The sequence below is a fragment of the Polistes fuscatus genome, unplaced genomic scaffold (genome assembly GCF_010416935.1).
Source record: "Polistes fuscatus isolate 324 unplaced genomic scaffold, CU_Pfus_HIC Scaffold2, whole genome shotgun sequence".
NCBI lineage: Eukaryota > Metazoa > Arthropoda > Insecta > Hymenoptera > Vespidae > Polistes > Polistes fuscatus.
This window is the reverse complement of record NW_025113096.1, coordinates 4,894,393-4,907,064: the sequence shown is the minus strand read 5'-3', so window position 1 is coordinate 4,907,064 and position 12,672 is coordinate 4,894,393. Positions and strand designations below refer to the sequence as shown.

At 29.5% G+C, this 12,672-nt stretch overlaps 2 protein-coding genes across 4 annotated transcripts in view; one reads left to right on the top strand and one right to left on the bottom strand.

The window, feature by feature from the left end:
- Positions 1–12,672, top strand: part of LOC122516446 (PH and SEC7 domain-containing protein-like) — a 65,928-nt gene that overhangs the window by 26,735 nt on the left and 26,521 nt on the right. The window contains exon 1 of one of the 3 annotated variants that reach the window (XM_043634249.1): positions 10,498–10,688. The exons of 1 other annotated variant lie outside the window; for it this stretch is intronic. In XM_043634249.1, coding sequence (XP_043490184.1) covers positions 10,569–10,688 — 120 coding nt within the window. In that variant the 5' untranslated portion in view covers positions 10,498–10,568. Of the gene's footprint in view, positions 1–10,497; positions 10,689–12,672 lie in introns of those variants that run through there. One more of the 3 variants, XM_043634247.1, reaches the window with a different exon arrangement.
- The window catches only part of LOC122516453 (probable tubulin polyglutamylase TTLL9), a 16,635-nt gene continuing 4,034 nt past the window's right edge, over positions 72–12,672 (bottom strand). Inside the window, exon 2 of the mRNA XM_043634261.1 lies at positions 72–603. Within this exon, the coding sequence (XP_043490196.1) occupies positions 182–603 (422 nt within the window). The 3' untranslated portion in view covers positions 72–181. The remainder of the gene's footprint in view (positions 604–12,672) is intronic.

Sequence of the window (12,672 nt, the reverse complement as noted above, 5' to 3'; positions counted from 1 at the left end):
CACACACACACACACACACACACACACACACACACACACACACACACACACACACACACACACACCTAACACAAGTAAAATAATATAAATCTTGAAAAAAAGAATTGATTTAATAAAACGAATTACTCAAATATTATCACAAATATAATTCTCTTCATTGACACTCATTCCAATCAATTTTTCAACAAATTCGCATAATTTTGTTCAATTGTTCGATACGATTATTCTTAGCACCCAAAAATATATTTAATTTTTGAAAACCGTTGCATGATTTTTCCTCGCAAAAGTATGATGAATGATGAGTCGGTAAAGTAATCCAAATTGGTGAATCGTTGTACCAGATAAGATCAAAACCACCTATCCTGGTCTGGTTAGTTGTAAACCGATGCTCGAAATCAATGATGTTTAGGACATCGTCGATGAGATCGAACTTGAGACGATAATCCTCAGTGTCGGTGGCACTTAAAGAGGGCGAGGCGTTCACCTCGAGCAACCAGGGTGTCAGACTCTCGTCGAGGATCACGTCGTAACCGTATAACTCGAACGAGTTCCTACCTTGCATCATCACCGGTTGCACGGCTAGCAGACTCGCCATTATCACTCCTGTATATGTGAATATATATATGTATATGTGTATGTGTGTGATGGAAACAGGCTTGGTTTTATAATAGCTTAACCGGTTCACGCCTAGCTACATAAACATATATACAGGGTGTATCATAACATGTGGGAAACATTTAACACGTTGATTAGTAATAGTAGTAGTGGTAGTTGTTGTAATTGAATTTTGAAAAAACAATTAAACAAGTTTGTTGAAATATGTGTCAGAGTTTATAAAGTTGATCGGTTGGTGGTCTGAATATGTTCAAAAGTTTAGATCAGTTATCAGGAAAGTGGAATACCCTAATTCAAATGTCTCCCTTCTCCTCGGTCCCTTTGCTTTTCATAGTTCGGTTAATGCAATGGTTTCATTTTTTTGCATCGATTTTACTTATTTGTGAAGGTAAATAATTAAAAATGAGTGCAATTTTGAAACCGTGTCGAGGTAGGACTCGCGTTTTTTTTTTTAATACGAATTTTATTTTGTTCATTATTTTTGTATCTTTTGTTGAAGTTCAACGATAAATTGACACGGTGATTCATAAATAAAATATTTACCAGTTATACGTTGTAGAAGATTTTCGACAATAGAAATCCCATGACGAGCTGTTAAATATTCTCGAAATTTTAATAAAGACCACTTGCAATTTCTTTTGGTATCTTTCATAGATTTATCAATAGGTTCATCTTCTTTAGATCTTTTCAATTGTATCGCCATGTTAGTCAAATGAACTCTACTATCGTTAATGTTCTTTAAGTCGAATAGTTGGCTAGATAAACGTACAAAACCTTCTCTGGCTAACCAAACCTTCAAGGGATGAAAAGATGTTACCAGGACGTAGATACGGAGATCGAATTTTCGTCCTGGAAGAGAAAAATGGGAAAGGAAGGTAGAAAAGATATTTTTTTTTTTTTTAAAAGATTTGGTAAAAGAAAATATTTTACAAAAAGCTATTACCATAGAAGTGAATCTATGTATATAAGATAGTTTTTAGTCTAAAAGTTGGGTAAAGGTATCTTTTGATAAAGAAAGAGAGTGAATGAGTGAATGTGTGAGTGAATGAGTAAGTGTGTGAGTGAGTGAGGGAATGTGTGAGTGAGTCGATTGAGTTCCAAGCTCTCCGAGTAAATGTGTGAGTGAATGTGTAATGTGTTAGTGAGTGAGGGAATGTGTGAGTGAGTCGATTGAGTTCCAAGCTCTCTCTCATATCCTCTTCCTCTTCCTCTTCTTCTTCTTATTCTTATTCTTCATCCTTGTCTTTCATCGATGCCACTAGCAATACAACTTCTATGGATTTCACTTGGTAGATAGCTCTTTCATTTACGAGAGCCATCGATAGATGCATTGAAAAATGACTCGACTATTACTAGCTGATGCATCTCTGTTATAATATTGGATTGCTTGGAAAATTCTTTTATTGAATAATATAATATATATTAATTATATTTTAATTATATTAATTTCTTTTTTGCAATTATATATTATAATTTTAATGAATTATTTATTATATATGTTGAAATATGGAATCATTGATTATTATTATTAATTTATTTATTTATTTATTTGGTAAACATTTTTCCCAGTAAATCCAATACATTAATTAAAGTATATACCTTTGATTTTAATATACGAAAGTATGTGATACTTGTGGTATATTAATTTTTACAATTTTATATCACACTAATAATTAATTATTTATTTAGTAATAAACATTTTTCCTAGCAATCTAATACATTTATTAAAATATATACCTTTGATTTTAATATACGAAAATATGTGATACTTGTGGTATATTAATTTTTACAATTTTATATATCACAGTAATAATTAATTATTTATGTATCGAAATACAAAATCATTGCTTTTAATTATTATATATTTATTTATTTAGTAATAAATATTTTTCCCCTAGCAACCCAATACATTAATTAAAGTATTGTAGGATTCGTGAAAAAATTGGGCCGTTGGACTGACTGGACCGGGATTCGAACCCAGATCTTCCACTTTCCGGGCGACTGCTCTTTAACCATTGAGCTATCTAGGACCCACCGTCCAATCTCCTCACGAATGCCTATTTAAGTTTGTCTAATAATGTTATACTTGTGTTCTAACAAACCTGCCAGAAGGTATGGATCATCGATATATTTTTGAACGACAAAAGTTTCCGCAGGTACATCCGATTGTTGTTTCTCAATTCTCGAGGATTTCCAATCGATCAGATCTTTCAATCTTCTGAACAAAAATATTCCTTTACCTTGGGATCTGCTAACTGGTTTAACGATCCAAGTTGAACCAGGTTGCCTTTGATATTCTTCAACGAACATTCTGTACTCGCTTGGAAGTTCAAAAGTGATCGGCATCGAATCGCAAAGTTCTGCCTCCGATATCTTGCCCGACTTCGTTAAAAACTTCTTGTAACGTTTCAAGTTTCTACATAGATAATTCTTTCGCGTTAGTTCGTAATGATTACGAAAATGTGGTATCCTTTGATGTGCTCCAAGTTTCGAATCTAATATATTCCTAGCGTCATTTGTCTCGCACCACCATAGATGCCAACTGTTGTCATTAGGCTCGGTTATCTCGAATATGTCAACAAAAAGAAGAAAAAAAAAAGGAAAAGAAAAAAAAGAATTAAGTTTTCATAATTTTTCAGACATTCGTCAATCCACCTACAAATTTCTCGACCAATTCTAAATTATTTTATGGAAGATATTATCACTCAAACGTTGTTAGCACGACCCCTTAATTCTACGTTTATTTAAATTAAACATCTCGAACTTTTTATAAAAATGATTAACAAAGTAACAAATTCAATGTACATAAAAGCTTAATATTATAATCAAATTTATTTCTTACAATATATACCAACACAAATGAGTTTTGCCACTCAGAGTATTAAACGATGCACTTATTTGCAACCTCCTACATAAATACGATCATGATTTTTAACCCTTTATTTAAATAAAACAATTTGAAACACCATCCTCAAATTTCCAAGTATTGATAAAAATCCATAGAAATAAAATTCATTTGAAACGATTCATTTTATGAACATAATTCATAAAAAAGATCTTAAGGTTAGATTTTGTAGTATGCAACATTAATGCATAATGCATTCATTCCCTTACCCTTTCCCTTCCTCTATTCTTGTATATAATAGATCAGATAGTATTATATGTTAAAAGTGAGAGGTCAAGATTATAAGAAGATATACGATTGTAGATAATCCTAAGCGAGTTAGGTTGCTTTAGGTAGGAAGTAGAAGGTAGTTAGCCCTTTCCCTACGAGTTTAATCGAGTTCCATACGATCTTACCAGCTTTCAAACCTTAAAGGGAGACTAGACCTAGTTCCATAGTCAAGAATGTGGAACGTGTGTTAACGTTAAAGGATTTTACAAGGGTATATATATATATATTACACATTCCATTACCTGATTCCAACCTCTTGCTAACATCACCTTAACCTGAGTCGAAGGAAAATCGCAACGAAATCCAATCCTGACCTTGCTAATCTTTTCTTTTTCTATTTCCTTTTCTATTCTTTTCTTTTCCAATTGTTTTTTACTCTTTTTCTTTTTACTTATTTTCTTTTTCCACCCTTCTTCTTTATCTTTATCTTTTTGTGTCATCGTTTCCATTTATTTGAATTTATTTTTTTTTCTTCTACTTAAAAGTTAGATAAATTTTTGATATAAATAAATATAACAATAGAACGTCGTTTAAATTTTTTCGAATCTCGATTTATAGATACGTTCAGTCTTATTTTGTGAACGAAAGAATTGATTTACATACTTGAAAGATATTTATAAGTAGTTTCTTATAGATTTAATTTTTGTTTCTTTTTTGTTCGTATTTGCACATTTTCTAATCTTTTATTTTTACTTTTTCTATTCCTATTTCTTTCTCTCCCAATTGTTTTTTACTCTTTTTCTTTTTCCACCCTTCTTCTTTATCTTTATCTTTTTGTGTCATCGTTTCCATTTATTTGAATTTATTTTTTTTTCTTCTACTTAAAAGTTAGATAAATTTTTGATATAAATAAATATAACAATAGAACGTCGTTTAAATTTTTTCGAATCTTGATTTATAGATACGTTCAGTTTTATTTTATGAACAAAAGAATTGATTTACTTGAAATATATTTATAAGTAGTTTCTTATAGATTTAATTTTTGTTTCTTTTTAGTTCGTGTTTGCACATTTTCTAATATATTTTTACTAATAATTTTTATACTAACGAACAATTATTTTGGCAGACACTCTGTAGAATATTCGAGGAATCAGAAATGTGATCGAAAGTGAAAAGAAAGAAAGAAAATAACGATCGATAGAAAGAAAAGAAAAGAATAAAAGGGTAAAATAAGTATAGGAAAGTTGGTTGACAATTGGCAATTAGATGCTTTTGACCCTCTCAGGTCAATTGAAGGGAAATACATGCACACATATACACTCTTGTAACCGATTGTAGAGTTGAGTCACGTATTCCTGCGAAATTAGTGTTCTCGTATATTTAAAAATGCACATTCTCTTATTAAACCATCCCATCTTTCCAAAATCATTCTCCTGGACTCGTTAATTGTGCGAAAAGTAAAAAAAATTAATGCAATTCTAAGATTCTTTTTATTTTTATTTTTTGATTCATTGAAAATCCAATGAGATTCTATTTAATTATTTTTAATTTAATTATATCAATCAATTCAATCTTCGTATTATATGATTCATATGATTTATATATTTTTTAATCATTTTTATCATCATCATCATCATCATCATTATTATTGTCGTCAATATTATTAACACATTATTTGTTGACAACCGATTAAATAATCTCGTGTTAATTGGCAATCTAAAAATAATTATCCAAATGTAATTTATATTCTATAATAGAAACGAATTAAATAACATAACTGGACACGTTTACGTGACACGTGTACCTTCGATGAGATACACGTTGACATATAATATTTATTTACTATTTCAAGAGAGAGAGAGAGGAAATTAATATTTAATAAATTAATGAATAACAATTTCAAATGATTTGAATAAAAAAGGTTGAGAGCACAGAAACGATTAAGCACGGAACATGTTGAGTTATATGAAAAATATATAAAAAAGAAAACAACAAAAATAAATAAATAAAATAATAATTAAATAAAGTGATCAAGGAAGAAAAGAATGAATCGATCAACGTGACATTGAAGTTGCCAGACGTTGACCGTGGTTGGTCATCGACACCACTAACCGTCTGAAGAGGAAAAAAAAATACCTCACCCCTACCCTTTTTCTTTTTCTATATTATTATCTTCTTACAACCGATTACACGCTTCAAGTATGATAGAGAAAGAGAAAGGATTATAAAAAAAAAAAACAAGACGGTTAGAGCAAACGTGAAAGTAAGAAAGAGAGAGAGAGAGAGGAAGCAACGTAGTTGAAGTCGAAGAAGAAGAAGAAGGGTAACAACAACAAAAGTAGGCGATAAAGTGTTATAAATAGCTGTTATTTTCCACCCACGTGGTTTTGTATATCGTAGGAACGAAGACTATTGGTTACGATGGTGACGAGTCTTCCGTCAGCACGCGACTATGATACCGGGTGTGTGTAATGCATTGTGCACATGCCAACGTGTAGCTGTTTTCCTCCCTTTCCTCCCCCCCCACACTCTTTCACCTCTTCTTCCTTCTTATTCTTTTTCTTCTTCTATCTATTTGTATGCTGTATACATGTATCATTTGTATGTATGTATGTATGTATCATATGAATGTATGTATGTGTATATGTATCATGTGAATGTATGTGTATGTCTGTTATTTGTATGTATGTATGTATGTATCATATGAATGTATGTATCATATGAATGTATGTATGTGTGTATGTTTGTGTGTATTTTTCTTTCTTTATTTCTTTTTCTTCATGGTTCACGAAACACGAGAGAGAAAGAGAAAAAGGGGGAGGAAGAGGGTTAGCTAACTAGTAGTTATATATGTAATATAAGTAGAGAAGTTCTCTCTTCTGTTGTGTTTAGTCAGTGTCAACGCAGTACGATGACAAGAATGATACGTCGTCAACAACTTGTTCATTTTCTACCGGAAAGTTTCAACGTACGAAATTATTTTCTTTTTTTTTTTGAAATTTTTATTATTCTCTTTTTCATTCGATGACGATGATGGCGATGAACTGTTCATTGCGATCCTTTGAATTTATAATTGATATTGGGAGAGGAGTATGGGGGGGGGTTATAAGGATAATATATATATGAGCCGTTTATTTTTTACTTGTTCATTTTAATTTTTTTTTTTTTTTTGGTGTCGTTGTTGTGAACCTTAATAATATCTGAGACTTGAAGTTAATTGTTATATTAAATATTTCGTGGAAAAAATAAAAAATAGTTCTAGATCATTATCAAAGTATATATATATATATGTTGTTTTTTTAATTGATAAAAATTAAGGATAATTGAAGTGTTATTGTCACAATATATATTTTTCTTTTTATAGAAACTTTAAACGTTCGAATACAGTTAAGATGATATGTTTAATTCTTTAATTTTAACGAAAAAATAAAGTAAAAAAGAAAAGAAAATTAATTATCTTCGGTTTGGAAATAAGATTTATTTATTTATTTATTTATTTGCTTTCTTTTTTCTCCTAAAACGTAACGTTCGCATTCGTCTAATTAAATCGTAATAATATATTTTTCTTAATCTCTCATAACACAGGTAGATAAACGAAAACCTATATTATCTGACTAAGAAAAGATAATATAATAACATATTATGTTACACGTTTATTTTCCTTTTATTTTTATCATTTATATTTTCCTCTATTACATATTCAACAATTACCATAACCATTACAATTCGAACGATATAATTTATGAAATTAAATTTAAACGTATGATTCACAATTAACGAACAGATATATCGACAACAAATCTTGTTAACAGATAAACCCTAAAATTAGATATATTGTTCTCCCAACTATCATTTTCCCTTGCATTAAATGAATATTACTTTTGTGTATGTGTGTGCGTGTGTGTGTGCGTGTATGCACATACTTAAACTATAATACAGTATAATATCGTAATATACAATGAAAATAGTATATATAATAATATAGTGTATATAAATAGTATATATAATAAAATAGTAATATACAGTGAAACGTTTTCATCGTTCGTCTAGACGTGTTGGGTTCATGATATCATCGATTATCGAATAGGGAGAAGAGACCACTGCAATTGCGTTCTCTTGATTGGAGAGGGGTGAGAAGGGGGGGGAAGAGATAAGAATCGTAAGAGAAAGGGAAAAAGAGATAGAGATAGAAAGACCTCTCGAATACGGCCTTGAAAAAGATAACCACGTATACCGAGATTGCACTCAATGATCGGAAGTGGTTCGTCAATGGTGGTTTTAACCTAACGGCTTTGGATTACGTAAGAAACAGCAGGCATGCAAACATTTACATGTGCATCCCTTGCGTGTGTGTGTGTGTGTGTGTTGTGTTACGTATGAATTATATTATTGTGTATGTTAATTGTTTAATATTATTTTATAGGATATATAAATTGTTGTTTGATATAAAATGATAATTAATTTACGTTAATGTTAATTTTTAATCTGTTCAACGAACACGATTTAGAATTTGTAAATGGAAATAAAAATGTTGTTTTCTTAAAAGAAAGGGGTAGGGCAGTGTTACCCCCACTTGGGGACTAGGGGTGGGGGGGTTTAGTATAAATATAATCGCAGTCGTGGAGATTTTGACAGTAAAGGTTGTTTCGCGTAGTTGAGTGGTGGTAGTAATGAGAGGTGGTAAGAGGTGGTGTAAGTGGGGAGGGGGTTGGTGGTGGTGGTGGTGGTGTCAAAGAAATCGAAAGTTTCATTAAATTTATTCTAATTTTTTTTTATAGGATCCTAATCCTAAAGTAAACAAATGTTGTTCTTTTGTTGAATTAAAGTTTCATCGTTTTCCGAAAAAAGATTTATATTATTATCCGTCACATCGTATCGAAAGTCAACCTATCCATACGTCATTTTATGATATCGATTATAGTACTGTGACGTAATCTAAACCTGATTTTATTTCAAGTTTATTGACGTTTATTATATCCCGTTATATAAAATGTGTTTCTATATAGAGATTTTAATTATAAAATAAAATATATATATATGTATATGTTTAATATATACGTGTTATACAAAAATTAAATATTTATTTTCAATATTATTATTAATAATACAAAATTTTTTTTTCTATCATTTATTTAAGATTATATATATATACAATACAATTATTCATACATTTATTTTAATATATTATTAACATATATAATTAATATTATTTATAGATTTTTGTTTTTATCATTTATTAATATTTTATATATATGCAATACAATTTTATCTCACTTTGTTAATATTTATAATTGAATCTAATCTTATTTGGATATAAATTATCATGCCCATTAATAGCTGAATCTTTCCGTTTTTTTTCTTTTTTATTCTCAAACATTAATATTCTTTTTGTTTTTAGCTCACTCACTCACACACACACACACACACACACACACACACATATATATAAAAAAAAAAGAAAATGATTCCTGAAAGGTGGTTGTCATCGATATCAAAGAAAAATTCATTTTGATAACCGATGAAAAGAATCATATCGAGTGGCAATTATTGCGTATGTTCTCTCGGAAATCAAATCGAAAATCGGGAGGAATAAGGTGAAGGGTGGATCACACTGGCCAAGAGGGGTGGAGGGGGTGTAGACTTTGTGCATCGGTAAATGTTAAAGGAGGGTTGGTCGAGGAAAAAGGGAATGGATATGGGAGGGTTGGAAAAAAAGGGGGGAAAGGATAAACGATCGTAGAAAGGGGGAGAGTGGGTGGGGGTGGGAAAAAGAACCAATCGCGTTCTGGAGTTTTTAATTAAAGCCGATCGGTGAGCATCGATTAATGGTACACCCCATAGTCGTTTTCCTCATGGTCGTTGTCATTGTCGTTATCGTTATCGTCATTTTTGTTTGTGGTGGTGGTGGTGAAATACCGGAAGGATGCTAATATGCAGGACACATTTGTGTTTGTGTGTGTGTTTGTGTGTATATTAGCCTCGTTAAAAATCGATTCGGTTGATCTGTTCATCGTTTACCCGAGAAACCAATCATGTTTTACAGATTCATGTGTCTCTAAAAAAAAAAACAGGAAGATTTGTTTCAAATGGTGGTATTTGTAATGTATATCCAGATTTATATAATGCGTCGATTAATTATGGTAATGAGGTTTAAGTGATTATAAATTTATTCTATGATTTATTAAATTAAAAATTGTAAAATTAATTTTATCTATTATTTTTTCGCCACCAATTGGCATTATTATTGGCACACGTATCGATTCCCAAATTTGATAAAATTTCTTTAACTTTTATGTATATCCCTGTTAAGGTATTTTTTTTTTATTAATTATTGTTAGGAGAGTAACATTCCTGTATTATTATTATTATTATTATTATTTAATAAATCGTATGATTTTTGTTTTCTCTTTTTTTTTGTTAAGAAATTTAATTTTTTTTTTTTTTTTAATTATATTCGAAATTATTCTTTCACATTTAAAATTTTAATATTTGACATTGATTTTATATATTTTTCCTTTTTTTTTTCTTTTTTAATTGACTTGCAATTAAAGTCTTAGCTTTTGAACGAATCAAATGCACTTACTAACACTAGTTTAAGAGCCACCAATAGGACAACGACGAAAGTCAATGTCGGCTTGGTCGTGTTCAAAAATACAATCTTTGGCTTGAGTCCCGTAGTCTTTGAATTCTAATACCCTGACCGAGATTTTGCATGAGACAATGTCAGTCAATCGCGTTTAAACCTTGCACACAGTGTACACTTAACGAATTTATTCTTTTCTACGCCTCTTTGTTGGGGGAGGAGGATTTTTTTTTCTTTTTTATATTTAATCGTCAAATGTGTTGTCAATTCGACGGATGTTTGGCATGCGTTAGATCGTTCGAAAGATATTTTCAAAACAATAGAAGAAAAACCAATGGAAGATTCGATTACGTCAAATACATCCCATTGCGTGAGGTATATTAATTTGTTTTATAAATTAATTTATTATTAATAATAATTCATCGAATTTATATAATCATTCGTATTATTTTTTTAAGATTAATCATTACTGTTCACATTTTTTTTGTGTGCACGAATCTTTCACTTTTTCTCGTTCAGAATTAATTAATAATTATAATAATAATTTATCGAATTGATATAATCATTCGTATTATTTTTTTTAGATTAATCATTACTGTTCACGTTTGTTTCTTTTTTTTTTTGCGTGCACGAGTCTTACACTTTTTCTCGTTCAGAATTAATTAATAATTATATTAAACTATTTTTAATAATAATAATAATAATAATAATAATAATAATAATTTTAAATTAACTATATTATTAATAATATTTCGATAATTGTGTTGTTGTTATTATATTTGTTCGTTTTTTAATTTGATTTATTTATTCTTCTAATTATTATCTTACTTGATAAAATATTATAGATAACATAGATCGTAGTTGTTTGAAACGTTAATTACTTGGAACAAATTTATCCGATGATTGCTAGAGAAGAGGGGAAGGAGGAGGAGCAGGAGGAGGAGGAGGGAGAAGGGCTATCAGTGCGTCAATTTATCGTCCAATTGCGTGTGCAGGAAATAGGAGGACACACGAGGATAACTTTTCACAGTCGAGTTCGAGTTCGAGTTCGAGTTCGAGTTCGAGTTCGTCAGAGTCGATTTCTCGTAAATTTGTTAGACACGTTAAATGGCGCGAATTTTATTTCCTTTAGTGTCGGCTGATTTGACTTTTTTATTCTCGGATTAATGAACGAAAACTTTCTGTATGTAAAGAAAATTTGTGTATATGTGTTACGTATGTACATAAGTGTGTGTGTGTGTGTTTTTGTGAACGAACCTTTAATCCTTTCGTACGTAATTTTTTAAGAGGAAATTTTGAGGAACGAATGGTGGACAACACGATTCTTGTTTTCATCGATACGCGAAAATTTCGTTCTAAATTTAAATGATAATTGGTACATCTCCAAACTGTCAAAATGTGCAATTTAGACGTGCATTAACGTTACGTCATTTTGGCAGAATGTTGTATGACTTATGTGTACGTGTTCAAATATGAATATATGCAGTGAGTTATATATAAAGTGCGCTAAAATATTTTAATCCAATAACATTTCAAATCTTCTTCAATTGTTCTAACAAGGTTTGTCATAGTTTAGTTATTTAAAGTATATTTATTATTCTAATTGATTATAAGTCAATTTTTTTATTGTATATGTGTTCGTTATATATTTCATTTATTATTATTATTATTATTATTAATATTTTCTATAGAAATTATGTCATGCTGGTGATGGTAATTTAACAAAAAATTGATTAACATTTTTCGATACTTTGGTTTTAGATCATAATTCAATTTTTATAACATTATAGTTTTTTTTTTCTTCAACCACGATTTATAAATAGGGGTTTTAGAAAAAGTTTGGAAATAGGTGTAATTGATTTTTAAAATAACCTACAAACTTTCGACCGTAATATCCCGTTTACCAAGTAGTCGATACATTTATTCAATTTGATCAATAATTATTTTGCGATGACAAAGGGATTATGCGATAGGAAACAAAAATTAATTACAATATAATGTAATCATAATTAACACATATTCTCCGTCTGATCGATAGTATTATACGTAAATCAATAATACGTTTATTTAATTTCGCGAATAATTTTTCATTGCATTAAACAAATTAACAACATTTTCCTGTAATATCGAATTTTATACATAAAATTTGAATTTAAATAATATATAGATTTAAATAATAAAATAAAACAATAAATTATATAATTAATATCATGAATAAAACAATAAATTATATAATTAATATCATTAATAAAACAATAAATTGTATAAATTAATATCATTAATAAAACAATAATTATATAAATTAATATCATTATTACAAATTATCTTTATTATAAATCTGTCATATTAATTAATAATA